The 23510-nt window shown below is 51.0% G+C and overlaps 10 protein-coding genes across 10 annotated transcripts; 5 read left to right on the top strand and 5 right to left on the bottom strand.

Moving 5' to 3' along the window:
* Positions 1–387: 387 nt before the first annotated feature.
* Positions 388–944, bottom strand: N7539_001578 (uncharacterized protein; the record flags this gene model as incomplete). Its single annotated transcript, XM_056931181.1, has 2 exons — positions 388–566; positions 620–944. The coding sequence occupies 2 exons, from the start codon at positions 942–944 to the stop codon at positions 388–390; spliced, it is 504 nt and encodes a 167-aa protein (XP_056793212.1).
* A 1289-nt stretch (positions 945–2233) lies between these two features.
* Positions 2234–3343, top strand: N7539_001577 (wax synthase family protein; the record flags this gene model as incomplete). Its single annotated transcript, XM_056931180.1, has 1 exon — positions 2234–3343. One exon carries the CDS (start codon positions 2234–2236, stop codon positions 3341–3343), a length of 1110 nt encoding a protein of 369 aa, XP_056793211.1.
* Positions 3344–5168: 1825 nt separating this feature from the next.
* On the top strand, positions 5169–6022 carry N7539_001576 (uncharacterized protein; the record flags this gene model as incomplete). The annotated part of the gene is made up of 2 exons (XM_056931179.1): positions 5169–5865; positions 5952–6022. The coding sequence occupies 2 exons, from the start codon at positions 5169–5171 to the stop codon at positions 6020–6022; spliced, it is 768 nt and encodes a 255-aa protein (XP_056793210.1).
* Positions 6023–6325: 303 nt separating this feature from the next.
* N7539_001575 (catabolic 3-dehydroquinase) lies at positions 6326–6714 on the bottom strand (the record flags this gene model as incomplete). Its single annotated transcript, XM_056931178.1, has 2 exons — positions 6326–6361; positions 6400–6714. The coding sequence occupies 2 exons, from the start codon at positions 6712–6714 to the stop codon at positions 6326–6328; spliced, it is 351 nt and encodes a 116-aa protein (XP_056793209.1).
* Positions 6715–7767: 1053 nt separating this feature from the next.
* N7539_001574 (sigma-70 region 2 family protein) lies at positions 7768–9798 on the bottom strand (the record flags this gene model as incomplete). The annotated part of the gene is made up of 1 exon (XM_056931177.1): positions 7768–9798. The coding sequence occupies one exon, from the start codon at positions 9796–9798 to the stop codon at positions 7768–7770; it is 2031 nt and encodes a 676-aa protein (XP_056793208.1).
* Positions 9799–13213: 3415 nt separating this feature from the next.
* Positions 13214–13728, top strand: N7539_001573 (uncharacterized protein; the record flags this gene model as incomplete). Its single annotated transcript, XM_056931176.1, has 2 exons — positions 13214–13269; positions 13563–13728. 2 exons carry the CDS (start codon positions 13214–13216, stop codon positions 13726–13728), a joined length of 222 nt encoding a protein of 73 aa, XP_056793207.1.
* Positions 13729–17487: 3759 nt separating this feature from the next.
* Positions 17488–19107, top strand: N7539_001572 (putative PHD transcription factor; the record flags this gene model as incomplete). Its single annotated transcript, XM_056931175.1, has 1 exon — positions 17488–19107. One exon carries the CDS (start codon positions 17488–17490, stop codon positions 19105–19107), a length of 1620 nt encoding a protein of 539 aa, XP_056793206.1.
* Positions 19108–19324: 217 nt separating this feature from the next.
* On the top strand, positions 19325–20092 carry N7539_001571 (uncharacterized protein; the record flags this gene model as incomplete). Its single annotated transcript, XM_056931174.1, has 1 exon — positions 19325–20092. The coding sequence occupies one exon, from the start codon at positions 19325–19327 to the stop codon at positions 20090–20092; it is 768 nt and encodes a 255-aa protein (XP_056793205.1).
* A 284-nt stretch (positions 20093–20376) lies between these two features.
* Positions 20377–21027, bottom strand: N7539_001570 (uncharacterized protein; the record flags this gene model as incomplete). The annotated part of the gene is made up of 1 exon (XM_056931173.1): positions 20377–21027. The coding sequence occupies one exon, from the start codon at positions 21025–21027 to the stop codon at positions 20377–20379; it is 651 nt and encodes a 216-aa protein (XP_056793204.1).
* Positions 21028–21914: 887 nt separating this feature from the next.
* On the bottom strand, positions 21915–23129 carry N7539_001569 (F-box domain protein; the record flags this gene model as incomplete). The annotated part of the gene is made up of 1 exon (XM_056931172.1): positions 21915–23129. One exon carries the CDS (start codon positions 23127–23129, stop codon positions 21915–21917), a length of 1215 nt encoding a protein of 404 aa, XP_056793203.1.
* Positions 23130–23510: the final 381 nt, after the last annotated feature.

Genomic DNA, 23510 nt, shown 5'->3' with positions numbered 1-23510 from the left:
ACGCAACACTATCAGGTATTCTGGGCATGCATCATCTAGCGTAAGGGGTATTGTACTACAATCGATATGTGTCATGTATCGGATATGGAGATTTACCGATCAGGCAACACACATGAAATTATGTTTGTGCTTCTTCCCGGAAGAGGATCATAAGATTGAGAGATATCAAAGATCTTAACGTAGTGAAAACTTTAGGGTCAAAAAATTGTGTTTAGCGAGTGTCTAGGATACATTTTCTTGCGGTTAGAGGCACAATGCACAAAAAAGCATCTATCTCCATGTATAAGGCTTCCATCCCTCTCACCCATATTGTTCAAAGTCGGGTGCACTGGGGAACGATGCATCCTTCCAGGCACGCGCACAAATCAGCCATTGGTTTTGAGAGAACTACAAGCTCTTCATCCGCTCAAAGATGGCCTGCATCTGACTGTACTCGGCCTGGTTGAGGTTGTTGTAAAGAAGGCAAGCAGAGCCGCAAGGAGTGGGACGTGGGCCACCCGCAGCGTTGCCGTCAAAGACATTCGAGAGCACCATGCAGGTTGAAGGCAACCCGTCGATTTGCACGCCTGGAAAAGGGTCAGTCTTGACTGAATCTGCATCAACCTTGATCAATACGCACCGTTGTTCTGCACAGGCCCTGTAACGGTGACGTGCACAGAGGGGTCGGCCAGGCTCTCGGCACACATGTCAAAGTTGTACTGAGGCACACCAGCAGGAGCATCGACAAAAGTGGCACGACCTTCAATATCTCTCTTGCCGCCACCAAAGTGAGCAGCAGCAATGGCACCGCCGAAACTAGCAGCAGCAGAGCCGACCTGAGCCACAGTCATGGCAACGGCATCACCGATCAGAGGAATGGCGACGAACGGGCACTGAACTTGCTGGCCCAACAGATACACGGCAGCAGCTCCTCCGATAGCCTTGAGAGAAATGGGAGACATCATTTTGACTTGAAGAATTGGAGATGAGAACTTTTTGATTTCTTAGAAGGGCTTTAAATGATGAGAAGGGATAGACCAGGGGAAATGACAAAGTTCTGGGGTTTTTATATTGATCCAAAGCCATCTCTGGGAGGACAGTCGCTCGGAATACTTTCCATGACTAGTAAATGATCACAAGTTTCATGAATGGTCGGCCTGTTGAATCTCTCATTTTATTGATAGATGAGAGAAAAAAAAGAAAATTACATCACTGTTCACACGGGCATCTGCTACACTCCACGGCATGACTAAAATCTGAGATGATGATGGGATACATGGATACATGGATCGGAGAGGATCCGGAGCCTATACAAACCCGAGCACAGGCGCAGGCCCATAGTAGTATACTAAGATTAGTGAGAATTCGATGAGCTGTGATGCAGACACTTGATGAAAAGCTGTATAGATGTGCTTTGATACAGACTCATATTGGCCTCAACTATCTGGATTGAAATAACTCAATGATCTAATAGCTGATGCGTTAACCTGGCGGCATGAACCAATTTTTTGCTCGCAGAGTCTTATATGGGATACGTCGTCTCTGGCTCGATACAGCTCAAAGAGCTTTTCTTGCAAGGTATTTTCCTCTCCGATTCTGCCCTTTGTGGTTATTTTACCGCAATTGGTACTATCTCCGTGAGAAAGGCCCCCCCCCCCCCCCCCCCCCCCCCCCCCCCGAGGCTCGTTGGCAATCCCCTCTCCCCACGCAATGGCCTCTCCCCACACAATGAGGAGCCAAGTCTGCAAGGCCCCCATGCAGGGGAAATAGCCGTGGAGCTACGCCGTCAGGATTTACCCAAAGTACTGTACATAGGGTTAGCATTGGTCTTCCCTGCATCTGTTGACCCGTGCTCTGGAATGATAGGCTGTAAGCTTGGCCCCCAACGCTCGCCAAGCCACTACGACATTGGATATTCTGTTGGAAAATACCTTTTACATTTCCTAGTGCGACATGGGTGGAGTGGATGACTATTCAAACGATCGTGAAGAAGCAGGAAACCATGGCGTGTTGGAGACTGCTTCGATTGGCAAGAGTTCCGTCGCGCAAATTGAAGGAGCTAGAGAACGGTCCGTATCAAAAAGCCTTCATAGTCCTTGTTGGTATGGCATGTGATTCTGCCGCTCACCACAGTCTATGGCTTGAAGTAGAGTCTCTCCCCTGTAGCAATCTCACATCTCATCAGTCCTCAAATCAATTCTTCCACACGCCCTTGACTTGACGACTGTGGAGCATTCTCAAGCACCTGCCTGCAATGGGCCTTGAATCGATTCTTCCATTGGTCTACTACCTTTTCGCGAGTCTGATCACAATTGTCGGACTCAAACAACGTCGCGCAATTCGCATTCTATTGCTTGGCCCGATATGGTTATTGTCTCTGCTATCCTTGATCTCGTCACACAGGCTTTCTTGGCTGATTGGGGCCGATAGCACATTGGCAAGCCTACTAGTGTTCTACATGTTATATTCAACCGAGTTGTTAGCTTTTGATCGCCTTGCCGTCAATCCAGAAGCTGGGAGTCAGGACTGGAGCTTTGTTGACTGCTACAGAGTGTGGAACAATCCCCGAAAGCTACCTCTACGACTTTCCACTTCCAAGAAAGCACCGGAGAGGGCACTCACGTCTCACGTCCGCTTCTCCGTCTTTCGATCGATAAAAGCAGTGGCACTATGGACCTTTGAACGCTTCTGTTTCCAAAGTCTATTTGTTCGTGCCCTTGGCCGGGTGGTCATAGCCGACTTCTCGCCCGATATGGAACTACTTGTCTTCCCACTCTCATTCCACCAATTCCAAGTCCGTGTCATCATGTCGATTCAGTGGATATGGCGAGCGTACTTTTTTCTTGAGTTTTACCATTCCCTGCTAGCCATTGTGTTTGTGGGGATCCTTCGTTTCGACGACCCTGGAGAATGGCCGGATCTGTTCGGGAGTGTTGGGGAAGCGTACAGTGTGCGAGGTTTTTGGGCTCGATTTTGGCATCAACTGACCATCCCAACGTATGTCTTTTACTCGCGTGCCGTCTGCCACCGGCTCATGGGAATCAGATTGGGGTCCTTCCTTGAAAAGGTGACTGTACCTCTGATTGTTTTTACGATTTCGGGTCTCTCGCACTCACTGGTTGGCTGGGCACTGGGAGATGTGGCCTTGTCACGAGACATCCTCTTCTTCGAGCTCAGCTTTCTGGCCACAACAGTCGAAACGGCGATATGGAAGACGCCGCTGACAAGCACATTTATTTCGCGGCTGCCGGGGACATTGAAATTAGTTGTCGGCATGACATGGGTTGTTGTTTTCTTCACCTGCGTCTCTCCCCTGTGGATCTATCCAAAGGTCTATCACACTCTGTTGAATCCAGCAGAGTGAGTTTTTGTTTTTTTTTTTTTTTATTTCTTTTTATTGGCAATTCGGGATGAAGGCATAGGTATATATGTTCTGAACTCACACCAGTAACAACCGCAGTGCCTGAATTCATTCCTCATTTCTTATCAAGCCCGTACTCCGCCCAAACCCAGTCAGTAGTCCCTGTACCCGGGTCAAATCTTGCATACCAATCATCACCCATCCAAGGAAGGGTATGTAGCCCCGGACAAATCCGAGAATCTGGCTGCGATGCAGATAGCCCCTGCCCTCGGGATAGATTGTTGCATCATCAAGAAGATTGTTGTCCCCCTTTGTCAAAATGAGCTGACTGCAGTATTCCTGCGGTTAGCGCATTACAATCAGGCAGCGACCCGCGTTTGTAGGATGCGTACTTCCAACCAGAGTCGATTGTGGCCTCGTGATACACCCGATGTACCCTATGGACCATGGGGAATGCGTGCTGCGGCAACCAGCAGACTGGCAGGTCGCCGACTTGGACGTCTCGACGGTGATTCGAGATGAAAAGAATGTCCCCGGGAGTAAATGCAGGGGCCATCGACTCTGTGGTAACCACCATCACAGGGAAAGGTGTTCCTGTCCAAAGTACCAGGGCTTTCCACGCCATGAAGCAATGCGCTACAACCTGCGCGACAAGAAGAATCTCTGCCAAAGCAGCCCGCATCGCTTCGTCTGATTGTTGAGTATTGCGAAGAGAGGAGGGGGAACTGGCCGGCGATGGGAAATCCAGGTTCAATTGGGGGGGTGTTATCAGGCGTGCCATTACCCAGCAAAGTCAATGGACTCCTGAAGGAATTGAGCCTGCCCAACATAGGAAAAGTTCCAATGGGGGCGGCAAACTTGGATGCAACACGTCTGACCCCCTAGCGGTTCCTGAGCACGAAAGCTCTCCCCGCCGAGATCTTCCGATTCTCCATCAAAATGAAGCCGTCCATCACAGACCATGAGGCTCTTCTCCATCGGGCCAACGTCCACCGCTGATCCCTGCCTCCGACGGTGGGTAGCGGCCTGGTGTGGCTGACATTAAACAACCAACCCTGGCAACTTGGCGTCTCGCCCCTCCGTGTCCGTCTCGGCCCCCAACATTGGCACTTTGCGTGGTGTGGTTTCGGGACCCGCTTCAGAGGAAACCGAGGAGAAAAAGACCTCATGCAAACCTTAAGTTCATGCCGATGATGACTTCTCTGGAGACAGCCCACCGGCGAGGCAGGCAGGTAAGCCGAAAGCGACGAGATCACCAGAGTGACTGAAACAGGCTACTGTGGCCCCTTTGGAGAGTGTCCCGGGACCACCTGCGGGCCAGGACCACTTGAGCTTCATGGTCGATCAATAGAGTATAGAGAGACCTGACCTCCATCCTGCGCAGTCAAGCGGTGGATGACTCATGCAGACTTCTCGCGAGGCCGAAGGTAAGCCCCGCCCGGGGCAGCTCTCAAAAGCATGACATCCGCAAGCCATGCGTGACTGCAGCGGCGTGGCTGGCAGCGGGGGGAGGAAGGTTGGACGGTTGGAAGATATTCGCGATACTGGATGAGCACCAGCTTCGACGGGGCAATCCTTGACCCCACTCGGGGCTCCACGTTTTGACAGCTTTCCATTGGCATCATGCGGCATCTCGCCAGACCAAGTCAACTCATACCTGGTGACGATGCATGATTGCCTCCTGCGCCACCGAGGTGGAAACACAATCTCTGGCTCTGAAAAAAAAAAGGAATCGAGGCACAGAAGTTTCTCACTCGCTCGTTCCGTTCGACATTGCGATATTACGTGCTTCGACGCCGTGCCCCCGGAATATCCTGTCACCAAGGTCATGCCAGGCACAATGAGTTCGAGCTCGGAAGCTCCTCAGGACACATCTGGAGCCTGCGTGGAGAACCATCCTAGACCTGTGGTCCTCATTTTGTCCGGTCAGTCGGTCTTCGCCGAGTCTCACAATACGGCTCCTCTCCATGAGATAAGCAGTGATGTTTGCTCAGTCTCAAACAAGAACGCGTCCGTCAGATTTGAACGCGTCGAGCAGAGCGTTCAAGACGAGACGAATGAGGACAAGCTCATGCCCGCTCCACCGCGACGACACCTTTTCTACCTTGTACACCCTTCCAATGCTCAATATCGAACCGACATAGCTGCCAAGTACTATATCACTTGCGTAGCACCCGAGATGATCGGCAATGTTCGCCTCGAGGTAGCCGAATCACGCCTTCGAAGGACCTCCTTCCGGGTAATGCTGAGTGCGAATCGGACAGCCTCAGACAACCCGCTCTTTGATCAGAATGAAGAACAATCAGTTCTATTTAACATACGGCCTATCTCTCAAGCCGCGCATTGCCGCTACATTTGGAGTGACTCTAACGGCAGCGAGGTGGCCAAAGATCAAAGAACGGGTGGAACCCACAAATTAGCCCTCTCGGGGCCTCTATCCCAGCAATTGCGGGATATGATAGTCGCAGCGTGGTTGCTGAGGCTATGGTACGACACGGCCGAAAGCAGACAGGCTAAGAAGCAATGTGCGTTTGTTTGCTTAGTTTGTTTCCAGCTTGAGTTTTGTTCAAGTCCTGACGGTTCTTCAATTTCGACTAACGTTTCTTGCTAGTCTTTGAGAGTATGGCCTCGGTAGAGGGGAGCACCGATCCATACATGAAGAGGCAATGCGACCTCATGTAAGAGGATCAGGACGGCCTACCTGGAGATGGAAATCACTTCACCTTTGCTGAGTCGCAGTACTAAGACGAAATACGTAGGCCAGTGGCCACAGATAGTTTACTGGCGGGCGAATGGATGTTGATCATGACTGTCATTTGTTGTTGGATTGGAATCAGGGCATGATCACATTAAAGTACCTCATACATAGCCTCGTAGGAAGCCCATGCGGCATGCAGTACCTACCACAGAACGAATCTGCTCTGATATCGCGGTACAGCCCTCCTTGGGAATCTCCAACATGTCTCCCACCGGTTCTCCTCGCAGTCAAGCATCCATCGCGGCATAAAGATCATAAAACGCCTTATTATTCATAGTGGGCAATTCCCGCAGGATCTTACCTTCCACTCAAGTCCCTCCTTCAGACAGAAATTGATGAAGCGGCAGTCGCACTCGACGTCAAAGTTGAGCCCGTCCCGTCCCAGTTGAAGCGCTGCGTGATGGTGGCTTTCATGTTGCCGACGGCTCGCTGGGTCGATGGGTTCAGGTCGACGAGCGTGCCGTTCTCGCGGAGCATGATGAAGGTCGTCGTTTGCGCGACCTTCAATTGGTGTCTTGATGAAGTCGTCGATCGGAAGACCGCCGCTCCATGCTTTCTTCTTCTTGGGCCCAGGGCATTTGTCAGTGAAAAGGTGTGAAAAAGTCATATCCGTCATCGGAAACTTGTTCGGTACTGGAGACAATAATCTCTGTCCGGCTGAGTCCCCGTTTATACCCGTTCCACGGTCATCAGTACTTGACGTCAAACTGATTCATCAAAAGTGATTTCTTCCTAAAACCAAGATGATGGATAAATGTCACATTATGAACCAGCACTCTCAATCGATCCATTATTATACTACTTCTGCTACTTCTATACTCAGCATCTTGTTCATCTAGCCGACGGACATTCTCCAGCTAAATCTTCTGCCTTTATAGATCCGTAAAGCTCCGTCGGGAAGAACGATCAAGCTACGTGACCATATCCACTCTGCTGTCATCTGCACATTTTCAACGTCGATGTTTGCAACGCATATTGAAGTCTCCGGACAATTGTTCAACAACACCACCGCCTAAGTCCTCCTATTCCTTGAAGACGGAATGGGCTTGGAAGCGATAGCCCGAATTCCGAGCTCATGCTCCAACCTTGGTAGCCAGATCGCCATTGACGGCTTGGGGCAAAAGAACGACGGCCCTTGGATACTTCGTCGGTCTTTTTCTCATGCTTGAGTAGATAGCGAAGTCAGGTGGGGTTTCCTCACAGAGTCATGTCAAGTTCCAGCTACCCGTCTCGCAGCCTCAACGCTCTTGAAGATGTGACCTTCACTGTAGAGTACGCATCATTCGAAGAGGTAGGGAAGTGCCCCGGAGCAGACGCACTGCGGAGATTCAAGTCCCAATATAGGGTCAAACAGCTTTGATGGAATTCTTCTTGTTTTTGCAATGGGATATTGCGGTCTGAAAGTGCTGTCTCGATTAGATAGGGTATATTGTTCGCGCCTTCCACAAGAAAAAAAAATCATCGCAAGTCATACATGATGTCTTCCCACAAATGCCAAATGCCCCTCTCCTGTCCGACCCCAAGACGCCGGGTTCAAGATGTAATGCAACGCCTGAAAGACAAAACGCGAAAAAAAAAAAGAGATCCGGAATGATATGGATCAGTGTTCCAAATACATCCCGAGGGTTCATCACAACAAACTACCCCATCGACATGGTATCGATGATGTTCAATAGAGTGCTGGCATGATGTAGCTGGTCAATGGGGCTTCAAGAATTTCACGGCGCAATTCAGGCTCCCATAGACACACTCCAAGCTCACGTATTTGCAATGCAAGGCATGAGAAGAAAAAGTTGTTAACTTGATGCCAAGAATCAGGGCTTAATCGTTTGACAATCTTCAACATTCGACCAACGAACCAGGGACGGGCAGAGGGCGAGGTCGCTGTAGCGGAGTACTGGGAAAAGTCGGAACTCGAATCGGCGCATGTTCCCCGTGGGCCGTCGTTACATTCAAGCAGAATCTGCAGGATTGCTTCGACCGATCCGCTAATGCTGACTTCACTGTCTGTCATGGCCTGTTCTAATGTGCAAAGAAAAGTCCTCGTTTGAGCCGGAGAATACCGATAGTCCCACAGCGCGGCATTCAGCATCATGAGCGCAGTCATGCGAGCAACCATCTGCTTCCGATCGCCGGATGCTGTGAATCGAGCACCGGATGGGGCCACGAGGATTCGGTGTAAAAGGGAAGTACTTTGAACGGCAGTGTGCCGGGACAGGTCACACGCTGTGGGGTTCTCACGCTGGTAAAGAGTGAGCTGTTCGCAGCGGCGGAGGAAGTCGAGAAATTCTTCGCATTGGAGCCGAATTTCGTCGACGGAGGAAGGACCCTGCATCATTCCAGCGGCCTGGCTGGGTTCGACACAGGCAGGGAGGTCGGAGCAGATCGAGGAGGTGGACTCGGGCGGAGATGGCAGGGAGTGAAGGTTGTTGTAGGATGATTCAGTTGAAAGGCTTCGGGGTTTCGATGACATTGGGGAGGGGGCCGGATGCTGATCAAAGAAGAAACCATTACCGCGCGGGGGCGTCTCGTAGCCGGACAAGATATAATCTTGCCAATTGATCAACATTCCCAGCCGGGTGTTCTCAAAAGCAACCGAGCCCCCTCGAGACCTGATCATCTCTCGGGCCGCGCGCATATGCATCCAACTGATCTCCTTGTGACCCGGCCGAGGATCGAAATCCTCGAGGGCGGCTGCGCTCAAACATGAGACGATCGCCACATCGGAGGTGTCATGTGGGTTGTTAGTAAGATGGTCTCGCAACATGGACAACGCCCGATCCCGGTGAAGAAGGGTATGAGGGGTTTCGGTCAGATTACGGACCCAAGCCCAGGTATTGGCTGCATGAACTAAGATGGTGTTCTGGAAAGCCACGGCACCTTTCATCGCCTCAGGCACAAAGACGCGTGTGTACCAATTGTGGGCTTTAGGCGAACGAAAATGGGAACCGTAAGAGCAAGCGGGCATTTCGTTGACATAGAAATCAAACAGCTGTTGGCCCTCCAGATCGAGTTCGACGGGGAGTGAATTGAACGGGTCTGTCCGGGCCGCGCTGAGAATGGTTCGTGGGGACCTTGGGAATCCAAAAGACGATGTGGGGGACGCAGACGACCAGGATGGTGAACAATAGGGGTCTTGCGGGTGATTCTCTTGAGGAAATAGAAGCACTTCAGCCGGGTCGTCTGAGGATTTGACGGACTCATACGACGAAGAGACTGACTTTCGGAGACACACAGACAGAGCGTCCTCAACAGGATTGGCTGATGATGACGACGATGATGATGATGATGATGATGATGATGCCCGAATAGACTCGGCGGGCAAGTTTCGACAGACTTCTTCCACCTCCTCTGCCGAATCGGTGTGGTCTATCGTGTCGGCTTTGTTCCGCTTCTTTTTCGAAGTTGTCGGCTGAGCCTTTTGTTGATCAGTCTTGGGTTTCCGTTGCGTCGTTCCCCTGGTACTGGTGCGGCTCTTCTTTGAACGACGAGCTGGCGAGACAGGGTGAATTTGCTCGTCCTCACTCTCGCTGTTGCGTGAGCCTCCCTTCTTTTGGCGCATGTATTCTTGCATGACATGACGCTTGACCCGAGTGAGATTGCTTCGGCTGTTATTTGAAGCGTCGATGAACTCCCATCGTACGCTGGGCGCCTCTTGCGCCGTCTTGAGATGATCCGAATCTGTGTTTGTGATCGCCATGGTGGAGGAGTAAGGTAGGCAATTGCGCATGGAAGATGTTCATGTGTTGAAGGGTCAATCTGAGTGAGGTGGGATGGGTCGTGAAGAATGCCTTCACATCAGCAATAGTCGCGCCTTTCAAATATACAGGATTGTAGAATTCAAATCCGGGAAGAGTAGCGGCTCAAGAATGAGAGTTGCTTAAGAAAGGCGATCTTATTGGAAGAATATAGAGAGTAATTGCGCATAAGTCGGGGGGGGGGGGAGGCCACTGCCATCAAATCGTAACAACCCTTTCTCTTCGGCTTTTGATTTGGGGAATCTGTGCTCTCGCGGCCGAGTGTCACCCAGAACAGGACTGGGGGTCCAATGGACGGGCTCTGTCTGAAGGGCAAGGTTGAGGCCGCTGCGATGCAATGACGCGGGTCGGGTCAGGCACAGTCCTAGAGCGTGGTGCAGGGATCCCTGCGTTCTGCGTGTACTCGTGGTCGATGCGAGTCGTAGTGGAGATCACTAGACTCGCTCAGCTGGGGGGGGGGGGAGGGCGCTGAAGACAGTCAGACACCACTAGGCCGGTCGTCTGCAGAGTGCCAGGAATGAAGAGGGGAAATTGGGGGGAAGAGAGATCCCGGTAGGTGAGTGATAGGACTGATAGGCGGGACTGGGATGGGGGCAAAGGTTGCAGAACCACCCGAAGGTGAATCCCAGAGACAGTCCAATCGATCGGACTGAGCGGATCGTAAGAACCTTGACGGGCTGGACGAAGTCTGGACGGCTCCACTCCCACTGGGCTTTGCTTGTGTGGGATGTGGACGGACGTTGGATAAATGCACGGGCGAGAAACAGAGGAAAGGGAACTTGGTGAAGAGGGAAGCAGAATTACAGCACTGAATGCAGTGGTCAGTGGTCACTGGTCACAGATATGTCCGTAATTGGATTTGTTGTAAGGATGTATATAAGTCGAGCAATGGACTGACGATGGATGAAGACCAAGAAGGATGGCAAGGTCCAGAGCGTTGGAAAATGAAGAGAAGTCTCACCTGTTCTCGTCATCCAAGGTACCTCACCCCTCATACGATAGTGACGGTAGTACACAGTAGAGTCAGTCACTACTGACTATTCAGTACTAGGTAGGAGTGCGGAATTGACGCTCGAACGAGGCGAACTTGCAAGAGTGCAACATGGATGAGCGCCCGAGTACGGCCGACCACGTGTCGGACCGTTCGATCACGTTGCTTCTAGCTTACAGTCTATACTTCACCAAGTTCACAGTGAATCGGCAGGGTCTTCAATCTCCACTACTAATGGAAGGGACCATAATGTATGGTACATGCAACGTGTATTGACTTGTCGATGAGAACCCCCAAGGACAATTTTAGATTTTGACATGACGGGGAATGATCAGCGCGAATCCTCCGGGGGTTCTACATTATAGATTATCTTGGAGAGTACTACCACTACTGTAAGAAACTCTGAACTAGCACAGGCACAGTATCCCGGACGCGAGTGCATTATCTTTTCTTTTTTCCGTCGTAATGTTTGCGTCTTCAAGTACGGTGTTGATATGTTCAGTTTCCAGGGTTGTCCATGTCGTTTATTGGTCTCTTGTCATTCCTTTTTCAGACTGGCGCTATTTCAACGTACTTCTCATCGCATCAATTACTAAGCTGAGTGTCGACTGTCGAGCATACCTGCATGGCCCTGGTATGGGGCAACATGATCCAGACCCAAACGGGTCATTTTCGCGAGGCGAGATGGGGCAAAAGCACCGGGAGCCAGTGGAGCATGAGCGCATCACGCACAGGGCATGCTAGGGGAAGAACGGGAGAGGAGAGTATCTCCTACCGCCCATTGCTCGCTGTCACCGAACAATGAAGAGGTACTGAGTAGGGAGGACTGAGTAGTGCAGTGAATGGACTCGATGCATTGGAGGATCCAGTCCCACCGGGTTGCTGCAAGAGTGGATCGGTGGATGTTGGACAGGCCGACCGAGTAGCGTCACCAAAGTGAGAGAGAGAGAGGGAGAAATTGTGCAGTCGAGCACTGAATACTGAGCAGTGGGGGTGTATATAATTGTACATCATTCGGAGCATGCTGCATACTGCATAACACACCAAGGTATGGACTCACCACAACGCTCGAATTGCTGTTTATGTCAAAGGGTCAGGAGCAACGTACATACTGACATGCTCGAGGTGGCCTGCAATTGATTTCATGAGAGCAACACATCGCGATGATCACCATTGAAAGTCGATCGGGAGGCAAGAGCTGGTGCCTCGACAGATTTGCCCGTTGTCAGTTCAAGGTTCGTCTGCACGGTGTAAGCCGAGCATATACTATACTACTATACTCATGTACTGCTGTAGTGTATAGAGTACAGAGCACAGTGTACAGTGTACAGTGTACAGACTACAGCAGTGCGGAGTGGCCTGTAGTTGTACAGAGCGACGATGATATCTGATCCCGAAGCATGACAACTTCAGTCCTGCGCTTCAGGAGAGTACCTGTAGTTAACCAAGTTAGATATAGTAATTTGTGAGGATGTGTCAGCGATGAAACCCCCGATCGACTCCGTCGCGATTGCGCTCAAAACGGCAATCCCACGCAGTCTTCCCTCCGTTCGGTCCGCCCGTCTGGATGCAAGTCGATGCGATTGGCCCCAATCCGATCCATTTCGTCGAGACGAACGCCAGAGGCGTCGGTTGTTCTTATTCTGTTTTGGGATTAGTGGCGATCAGCAGACGCGGCTCTTTCCCGCGACCGCTGGGACGAATAGGAAGCGCTCGACACCGCGTGCAGAGGAGAGGCAGCTGAGACAGAGTTTGGGTCTGTGGGGGACATTCGAAACATTCATGTGGGACATTGTGGCACAGAGTCACGGAAAGACCGTCAAAGGTAGACCGAAGTACGAGGAGCTCACAAGTCTGATGTGGATGTGTGGGTGAAAAGAACGTGGGTCGTTCTACCCTCCGTGTGGGAGTGAGGCACACAAACTTTAACGGACATAGCCGTTGTGCGTCTTGAGTGATCAACGGGGTGTGCGTCCCTGTAGGGAGGTACACTCGGTCAAGATCATATTGACTCTGACGAGCGACGGTCATTCCGTGTGTGTGCGGCACCGTGGCTGAAGACCAAACATAACAAGGTGGCCACGTGAGAATTCCAGTTGTCTGAGAGAAGACTGGAAGCACAACCATACGTTGGCATGGCTGAGATGTGACAGCGCTAATCACCTTAGATCAAGCACTTGTTCGGGTGCGATCAATCTCGCGACGGGCACCATAAGGATGACCGACCAGCAAAGGTAGGAGTTGCGCGAGGCTTACGATCCGTCATGTCTGACATGTAGCATCTTTGCAACGGCATCCTGGCTGGTGGGAAGTCCACTAGTCCAGTACAATCCAATCGAGACCGACCACCTTCTTACGCGATCATCATGGTGCATTCGACGGTAGCAGAGGAGGGACCCAGCCATTCACAGGAGGATAGGCAGTTAGATGACCCCTGTCATCTCATTTACTGCCTCAGTACAGGTCGTAAATACCTCGACACCATCTGCATTTTGATGGATGTATGACGGGACATTGAGGCGTTTCTCCAGGTAAATTTAGGCTTTCCGCTTTGCCTTATCGGGGCGGCATTTGATCATGCACAAAGGGTCTCCTATGCCAAATGCTACTGGCGATTCTCCGGTATAGCGTGCTCAAGACACCGTGTCCCCCGAGGCCGATGATAGGCCATCTTCATTTTCTTCTTTCCGCTAGACCAGACTTCAAATAGTGAAGTCCACGATCGGGCGTGCTTCTGAGGAAAGAGCTGTCCCACTCAATCGACGTATCCCGCGAACCACCAGGTTTTATTGAGCGAGGCCAGAAAACACATTACTACTATTACTACCACTACTACTACTACTACTACTACTACTACTACTACTACTACTACTACTCCTGACACACTGAGTCCTGATATAGATACCTGTCCGTCTCTTCCACGACTCATCAACACCGCAAGTGGCATAGTCATGGCCTATGCGTCCTATGCTTGTCTGGTCTCGCGGCCCCACACGCCACCAAAATGCGATATACCATATTTGGTATGCCTGAAGAAGATCCTCGTGTTTCGCCTCGCTCGTACCAAGCACGCAGAAAACGCATACGGAGAATAAGTTCGAAACCTGATCAATAGAACCTTTCTTATCAGAGACCCTAGCCGTGATGTCATTACGATAAACGAAAGATACCAGTCAAATATTATCATTATCATCTCCCGCAGTCTACTTACTCATGTACTGCCCTCTCCATACAGACTCGGTCCACCTGTACCAGCCTTTCATTACATTAGGTAGCTATATCCCGTGCGTTAGTTTGCAAGTGTGAAGCGTAAAGTCACGACATACCCAGTTCTGGATGCAGTGAACCTTGAACCGGCAATGGTACCCAGAGGTGGAATGGTTGGCTCCATCTATGGCCTCACTCCTCTGTTCTCTCCGATGATTTGAGATGGAGCGATTAAGCCATTGTTTACTAAAAGGGTCGGATTGACTGTGTACGTGCACAGTGGACGGTGCTACATGGAGACAATCTGGATCAATAACATCGAGGCTACAATCGATAGATCATACACTTACACAAGTATAGACTGAAACTCTAGCTATGGGATATCTTCTACCTGGTACCTTTCCTACTACCTGTAAATATCATTTTTATACGTCGTCACACATTTTGTCGTTTCTTATCGTCCCGATCCCCAAGGAGAGCCCACGAGTATACCTATCTGGGTGTGAGGTCAACCTAGGTCAAACAAAGTCCACCAGCTCTCTGTCGGGCGTATAACTGGTACTAGTGGAAACCATTGCTATCAAAGTATAGGTCGGATTTTGATCACCCTCCGCTGTCCGACATTCTCGGATCAAGGCAGCGTAGCCCTAAGAACAGACAACACGAATCAAAAGGGACTGACTGAGCTAACGGACTTGGCCAGATTGGGCCGAAGAACCTGTCTCTTTTGGGTAGGTACTTTGAGCGCCGTCCACTAGGATTGGAGTAAACGGAATGACCTAGGGTTCGTGCGTGGTGGCGCTCGAGACGATTGTCACCGGCCTAGTAGACTTTAAATATACCAACATTCGATAGTTTCAAATCGCCCACGGTTGAGGTCTTCATAGCCAAGCGTGTCATACTATGAGGTATCAGGTCGTGAGCTTATGAAGCATATAACTAATCATCTGTTTGTAGCTACGCTAGGCACGTGAATCTGCCATCATGATAAATTAGTATCTGGTCCTTGGTAGAACATGCTTATTGAATATTTGCGTAAAGTACCATCGGCAATTATCTCCTATAGAACAGTCACTTATCTTGATCGACAGTTCAAAATTATACTTGTCCTGCCTGATCTTCAAACTGTTCTTTGGGCTGTTTGTGGTCGTGGTAATGCTCCACCTCGGCAACCGCGGATCCATCGCCGGCCCCCAAAATTGTGGCTGGTCGCGGTCTGAAGATGCGTACAGCAAAGCCTTGCAGTCATGCAGTGTTTCAGAAGAAACATGGATAGTATCGGGATTTGCTCTAAGCGAGATGCAGCTTGACCAAGGTAGAGAGCTGTGACCAGGTTGTGTCGTTCCTAACAGACATGGACCTACCTTGGTAACTATGGAGATCTTGGATTCTGTAGATTCGATGCATTAGGTACTTACGATAGTACAAGCGTCAGTGGCCGCTTCAAAAGGTACGCTGCGGGAGTCAAGTTGCGAGACTATCCCCTTGGCGTTGTATCATCTCCCTGCGCTCTATGAGCTAGTGTCTGGCTGTCTGCAAGTTTGATTCAATAGTGACTTTGTCGACGTCTTCGGTAGAACCCTGCCCCGCCCTATGGTGATGTGCTCTCTACTGGCCATGACGATAAGGAAGAGGAGAAGAAAAGGAAGGAAAACAGGATGGGGAACTTTTTGACAAACGCATTATGCATGTGTCGCGACTGTTCGTCCGGACAGAAGTAGGCAGGAACCGGGCCACTGCTGAATCACCGTGCATATTATTGTACAATATCAGTGGACGGAGTCTTCATCCAGGACGCCCGATTGTCGTTCGACTCGTGGCTCGAGCCGTATCCACATCGATCCACGCCATGTGTCCTGCGACGGGGGAGCGTGTTCAGTGCTAGACTGAAACCCTCGTAGCCAGACACATGCATGCATTGCATCTCAATCCATGCTCGCCACGTGTAGTCTGGGTCAGCATGGTTGCATGAAGTAATCACACTCGAAATATTCCGACCTGTCGCGGAATCAGACCGCCCTAGTTGTTAGCGGCGATGGGTTCGACGTACATTGATGACGAGGATCATCGATGCAGTTCGCAAGCTCATCAAGTTCGCCACCCAACAGGGCTTGGAAGCCGAGTGCCGGACGATCTGATCAAACAAGAGTACAGTAACATTTGACAGACGGAAATGAGCCGATAGTCCTTATTCCCACTATAGCGCCATGTCAACTCTAGCGTCCACTATTCACTTACAGAGAAAGTAAGCGATTAGAAGTGATCATGCATACTCCTATAGTAGGAGTCATACTGCGGTGATGGAGCTTATACGCACTCTGCCAAGAAGAACGAGGCATGTCGTCATCTGGCATGAGAAGACTCCGTCAAGCTTGCGAGCTCCAATTTCTGAAATTAGAATCTCATCATACGAGAATAATTCGGTATAAACGGAGCTCCTCAATCAAGCCAACTAGTTCGACGTAAAGTGTATAGTTGTATACTATGGTAACTGTATACTGTATACTATATACTGTATAGTTGTTTGCCGTGATTAATTGCGAGTGCGTGTGTTGGAGACGCTCACAGATCTCCCAAGTACTGAGAGAGATCTCGAGCCCATCAAAGACAGGTTCAAACGTCGTCGTGACTCGTGAAGTGACAAGGACAGGTTCACTCCATTTACGCTGGATTTACACGTTGAATTGGAAAGCTCTTTAGGTAGTCCGTGGAAGCTTGTGGCATTAACGTCCAAGGTCATCATCTTGAATGGGAACAAGGCGTATCTAGCCCTTCTTGATCTTCCACTTCAACACTTCGATTAGAACGCGGGCGGTCGCGCCGCGCTCCAGTCGATCGCGTGCTGATCAACTCACCGCCTTCGGCTTGTATTCGCACCTCAAATTGTCGGATCGTCAACGATAACGATAGATAGTGAAGGGTGATCTGCACGACACTTGTTTGCTTCCTTTGGCCGGGCCATCCAAACCTCTTCTGTGGGCACCTCGTCAAAACACCAGCAGCTTTACATCAGAACGTCCACATATCGCGATTCGCGACCCCGGCAGCATCGATATTTACGTTCGAGTGCGAAGAAATTCTGCCGGACCAAGGGATCAACATCGACAGGTTTCATGAGTTGACCAGCTTTATCGGCTTCATTCTCCATCGCATGTGTTCCAGCGATCTGCTGGTGTCCTCGCTCAAGCGCGGTGGTGGTAATAAGAGATTGACTATCACGACGCAATGAGACTGAGCAGCATCACCACGGATATTTCAAGCTTCTAGACTGCAATCGCCCGCCGCATTCCTTTCGCAGCGAATAAGGCAGAGCTTGTTCTGGCTATTTGAGCACTTCAAATCGCCGTCAGAACTCTTCGACGCAGTGCACTCAAAGCAAGCTGCTCCATTCTGATAACAGTGGTATACGTCCTCTCGATAAACACGGGCAGACATGCCCGGGCGAAGCAACTCAACCCACGTCAACGGTGCGATCGACGACGACAAGACGACCTCAGCCATGGCCAATCCCTACGAAACAGACCCGGACGTGATTCCCTCCGATGACCCCTTCCTCGCGCAAAGCATCCACTACGGTCGATACACCCCGAAGCCTCATGACTTCGTGCCCACGCCACAGCATAAACATTGGCATCAGTCTGAACCAGAATCGAAGGCCTTTTGGGAGGAGTTCACGCGCGAACACTGTATACCCGATAACTCACTGAACCTTCCAGGCTCAAGGGAAGCTTTTGCTGTCGGGGGTGTGATCGTCCGTGTCGACACCGATACGACCCATGGCGCAGCCTCGGAACGGTTTTCCTGCGTAAATGCGAACGAAATATCTGCCGCGCGCAAAGTGGAGGATGCTCTAAAGGATATTGGTATTGCGGTGCCGATAATATATTTCTGTGGGACAGTTGAAGGCAAAAATGTGACGGTCGAATCTCGCATTCCTGGTACTTCATTGGACGTGGCATGGCGATACTTCAATACAGATCAGATCATGGTTTTGAAAAATCAATGTCGCCAGATTATACACCACTTGGCGACGATTGACTCTGCCTCCGAAGAGCCCTCTTACGTCTGCCGCGGACTGAATTCCCAATCAATGCCGTCTACGTCGGATCAAGAGCGCACCATCCTCTTCGCGCCGCGGAGCTCGGACGAGGTCCTCAACCTGACGCATAATGATCTCACACCGGCAAATCTGATCGTGAAAGATGATCGGATTGTCGGGATCTCTGGATGGCGAAACTGCGGATACTTTGGTCTTGAGCGGGCTAAAAAAGTACACCAGAGTTTGAGGGAGTGGAAATGCTATGGCAGTGATGAGAATAGAGGCGCGTCGTGGATTGATATCTACGACAATGGCTATGATCCAAGCATTTGTGGTCCGCTGGTATCCACCGAAGACGATCATTCTCCAGTGGTGAAAGCCGAGCCCTCCGGGACGACTATAGAGAAATATCCCCCAAGGGAAGATCTGAATTTCAAGTCCATGGGATACGATGGGACGGGTGATTACTTGTCATCGAAGAAGCTCGCAAGCCTCAAGAATGGAGGAGGCATATCCCGCGCCTCTTCCGCTGATAGGTCTTCCCCTGCGGCCTCAGTCAAGGCGCCTTCCAATAAAAAAGGATCATCAGCGGCTACGAAAAAGGGCACTGCAAAGAAACCGGTCTCTAGAAAGCGCAAAGCAAATGACGCTGACACCGAAAGTATTGATGGGCGCCGTTCCAATACGCCAGCCTCTCGAGCCGGAAAGGCTTCTGGAAAGAAGCAGAGCTCCGTGTCTATTGCGGGGTCCCCAGCGCCAGAAGATAAAAAGAGGCGCAGCAGAATGCAACCGCGTGATGACGATGAGGACGAGGATGTCGAAGACGAGAATGAACTTTTCTGTATCTGTCGTCGACCTGATAATCATACATGGATGATTGGCTGTGATGGTGAATGCGAAGACTGGTTTCACGGGAAATGCGTCAATATCGATCCTCGAGATGCCGAATTGATCGATAAGTATATCTGTGAGTCTCCCAACATCTTTGAAGCTTGCTTTAGCTTCCTGGTCTAACACGCAATATCAGGTCCGAGCTGTAGCAACAGAGACCTTGGTTTCACGACGTGGAAACCCATGTGCCGTCTGCCCGAGTGCCGCAAGCCGGCTCGAGTGACTCTCAAAAAGCCCAGCAAGTACTGTTCTGACGAGCATGGACGAGAATTCATGTCCCGACACATTCGCAAATCAAAGCTAGGATCCACAAGGAAGGGCGGGGGGGGATTTGGGGAGTATGGGTGGTATCCTGACCCCTTCAGATCTCAAGGCCGCAATTTTAGGAGTCAACTCCATTGACGAATTTCACCAATTGGGTAATGCAATTCTCCCCTGGCCTCTGCAAGGACTCCCCCGTGGCTCGGCCTTGAATGTTAAGACGGAGAACCCAATGTCCGACTCCGATGTCTTCTTTAGCGTCGAGGCTGGCGGCGTGGAGTATTCTGCGGAAGAGGCGACGAAGATTTCCGAACTCCGCCAAAGAAGAGAGAATTTGCTCCACCGAAAGGGTATGTTGTCGGCACGCTCGACCTTTGTTGGGCTTCTACGCCAGCGAGCCAAGGCGATCGTAGAAAAGTTGAAGCAAAACGAGCCCAAGGGTGGTTGGAAAGATATTTGCGGATTTGACGCCCGCCTCGCATGGGCCGATGAAGAATTTGACGAATGGCGTCTCTCGCGTGCCGGTCAAAGAGCCCTGGAAGAGGGCTCGCCCGAAGCTATGGCCGCAAGTTTTCCATCGGGCACAGATGCCGATGGCGATATTGCCATGGACGGCGACGAAAAGGAAGGCGACTCTGTGACATTCATCACGCGGGGCGTCTGTATTAAGAAACGGTGCGAGAGGCACAAACAATGGATGAAAGTACAGCAACAGGATATCATCTTCGAACAGGATGCCGCGGAGCAGGACCTTGTCCGGTTGGAACAGGAAGCACGGTCGGTGGCAGAGCGAGCTGTGCTTCGAAAATGGGCCGAGAAGGAAAATGCGCCTTCGTTCGCTCAGTGAGGAGAAATATTATAGCCCTTTCTATACCTCGGCTTTGCTTGCGTTGACTCGTTTCCTGGTTTTTCCTTCCCACCTCGTGATTCGGAAGGGCAACGGACAAGGAGCAGCGCACGAGAGTGGCCACAGCGAGCTTGATCCTTCAATACACAATCGAATCCATCACCTTTATCGGACAAAGCCTGTCGACTGTAACGCATCTGATGCTTTGCCCGTTTTGCCTTACTTTGACTGGTTGGACATAGCTCGTAGCTCCATCGGTACTTGGAATAGGAGAATCCTGAGCACTATCGCCTTGGTGACCATATCCCCCATTTCCCGAGTCCAGACCCGGTCCGATCCTTGATCACCTCCGCGACCTGTGCGGCTTTCACATTCGAGAGTAAGATATGCGTATCGATGCCCTGATCCAGCGTTTTCATAAGAAGCGTGGATAGCAACGGTCCACTAGGGGACGGAAACACCGAGTAAATACTATCCTCGCCCGAGACCTTTCTTGGCATCTCCTTTCGAGGTTTCTCAGCCTGGTCAGTCTCTACCGATGGCGTAAGGTCGTAATGAGCAGGTCCAAGTCCAGATGTGTTCACCAAGATGATGGAAAGCCATGATTCGTGCGTCCGTGCCAGGCGGTTCACGTTGCGAAGTGTGGCTGCCAGCAATGCAGTGCCGCGGAGTGGATTCGACGCTCGAATAACCGCTTCTGTGAGGGTATCTAAACCGGCCACGATGAGTACAACAGGTCTCTCGGGCTCTGCAGCCGCGCGCCTCTTGTCTTGGAGCTTTTGGAGCGCATCCGAGACTGTATTGATGGCCTGAACGGCGTTGGGTAGAGACTGTACGGGAAGCAACTGCACGGAATCGAGATATTTCAAAGCATCCATCCTTGATAATCCCGGCTGTTGAAGATGCGAGGCAGCTGCAGTAGACCTAGTAGCCATTGTCGTCATCGCCGTGGTGGTGTTGACATTAGTAGACTGCAGCGCATGAAGCAAGAGCCTTGGGGCTAAGGCGTCAAAGTTGTTCGGATGGATGATGAATGCACTCGTCTCCGACGATGATGGCTCGGTGTTCAAAAGATGAGAGGTAAGAAGGTAACGTGGAATCTGTGAGTTCTCAGCTTTTCTTTCATTTGAAAGGCTAACGACAAATTTCGTGGTGAAGATATAGCCACATAGTCGGTCTCTTACCTGGCCAACGTATTCGTCCGTGTCTTTGCTTCGAGATTTCAGTCTCGAGATCCCAACAACTACACCACACCGAAATATTCCAGTCCCGCTTTTTTGAATCCCTTGCTGCCAGTCATCTTTCAGATTCCAATTCTGACCCGGTTCCGAATCAAGTCTCACGTCCCTCCCATTTGGTAGGCTATCTGAAGGTGCCTGAAGCAAGCTGTGTGCAAGGATGGGATAGGCGGGTTCTGCATCGTAAACGCCGAGGCAGGAAGTCATTGCACAAATGAAGCTGAGGGGGGTTTGCAGGCTAGAAACTGGAATCTTGTTTTCGACTTAGTCAAGAGACTGGACACTGCGGCGGATATATTGTTGTCTCTACGAGGTGAAGTTGAATGAGAGTGGAGAAGAAGGGGGGGGGGGGGGGGGGGGGTCGATCTTGAAAAGACAGCCACGGTTGATTCGGCTCTTTGTGGTCGGCCGGGAGCCCTCCCGAGATGCACGAGGCAACATCAGCTCTACGCATACGGGATTTCTCCAACGGACAACGAGGCTTCGTTTGATAATTGTGAAAGATAAATGGTTCGGTGGAGTATCGCACTACTTTTAGATTACTAAATTAGACATTACCGTTGATGCCCCCCCGCAGCCAGCTACTACAATGCTTCTGATTTGGGTCGTCTCCAACATCCCTGTCCATCATGGGTCCAGCCCAGGAGCTCTCCGCTCATGATTTCCATAAGAGACGATCGTACTGCCTCGACATGGTAGTCTCGGCTATGAAACTCCATCACTGAGCTCTTGGCGCGCACTTTGAAGACCATGACCGAGTAGGAGGATTCCAGCTCCATCCAGGGGTCATTCGGGTCCATAGAGCCGCGCTGCTCAAGCTCTGTGGCCCGATTTCCAGATTCCGGGGCCAGCTGAACAGTCACCTTGCGCAGTCGTGGCATATATTCCATGGCAGAGCATACATGATCCACGTGATTGTAGAAGGGAAATACTGCGGTATACGTCAAATCCTGCAGATGGTGAAAGTGAGCAGTAAGCTCAGGTCCAGGTGCCACCGGCAAAGATCCCTGGCCCCATTGTCCCAACACCGACGGAACTTGTGAGAGGAAATATTCGTAGTGGTTGTAGGCTCGAAGAGAAGTGGACTCGTTGAAAAGGAGCGCGGTCCATGGCCGGAGATTGAGAACCATGCTGGATTGCCTTGTATGGTTGGCGGTTTGATGGGCAGATGGATTGCCATATCCCTCTTGTGTCAATTGCAAGATCTGGAGGTCGATCTCAAACGCCCAGCCATCCTTCTCATTGATGGCTGTGTGCAGCATGTCACCGATGATCCTGGGTGGGGCAAGGATCGTCAATCGCTTCGGATCGAGGAAATCGAACAATCGTGTCACCCAATCCCGCAACGAGAATTGAGTCTGATATTCCGAAGGAAATGATATCACCAGTGAGGTGACATGTTGACTTAGACTCCATTCGGTCACAAAGCTACGAAAGTCGCTCCAATCTTCTCGCGGTCCAAGGCGTGCATGAGTGAAGAGATGCGGTCGGATTAAAGAGGCGAAGCGAGAGCATGTTGCGGACAAGTGCTTCAAGCTTCGATCGGGCGACTCTGTGATTGTTTGTTCCGGCTCCCGGTAGACCCGCCTTTCTGATGGAGGGCTCTGGTTCAGATAGAAGATGATCCAATCCAGCAGCTCAGTTGGAAGGCCCTCCATTCGGGACGGCATTTTGCGATCGTCAAGGCGCACTGCATCGCCGACTCGCTTCCTCAGAGCGACATGGCCGACGCGATCCGGCCCAGATATGGCAATAGATGGGTGATTCGAGGACGATGGTAATCCCCAACCCCCGTCCATAGTCTAGCTGGCTCGCATCCACAGCTCGAGAGCAGTTGGTGAGACCCAATTCTGATATCAAAGATGGAATGCTAGAAGCACTAAGCTGGAGCGGATGGTTTCGGCATGAGGGGTAAGAAGAACACTCCGACGGAGCCCAGACGGGGCAGAGCACTCCCCCCAAAGGACCCCACCATGCCCGCACGGTTGCGGGGTATGGAAATGGCTCCCCCTCATTCTCTCGGAGATGGTGGACCGGACCATAGAGTACTTAGTACTTACTAGGTACTAGGTACTACCTAGTAGGTAGTAGTAACTTAGTTACTGTATGGGGCTATTGTCCTCCCCTTGACTTGAACAGATATAGCCTCGACCCTTTGCGAACGATGACGTTATATGCAA

Source organism: Penicillium diatomitis (genome assembly GCF_028827545.1).
Source record: "Penicillium diatomitis strain IBT 30728 chromosome Unknown utg000002l_segment0_segment0, whole genome shotgun sequence".
NCBI classification, from domain to species: Eukaryota; Fungi; Ascomycota; class Eurotiomycetes; order Eurotiales; family Aspergillaceae; genus Penicillium; species Penicillium diatomitis.
Note: the sequence above shows the minus strand (reverse complement) of the source record. Positions and strands in the feature narration are given on the sequence as shown.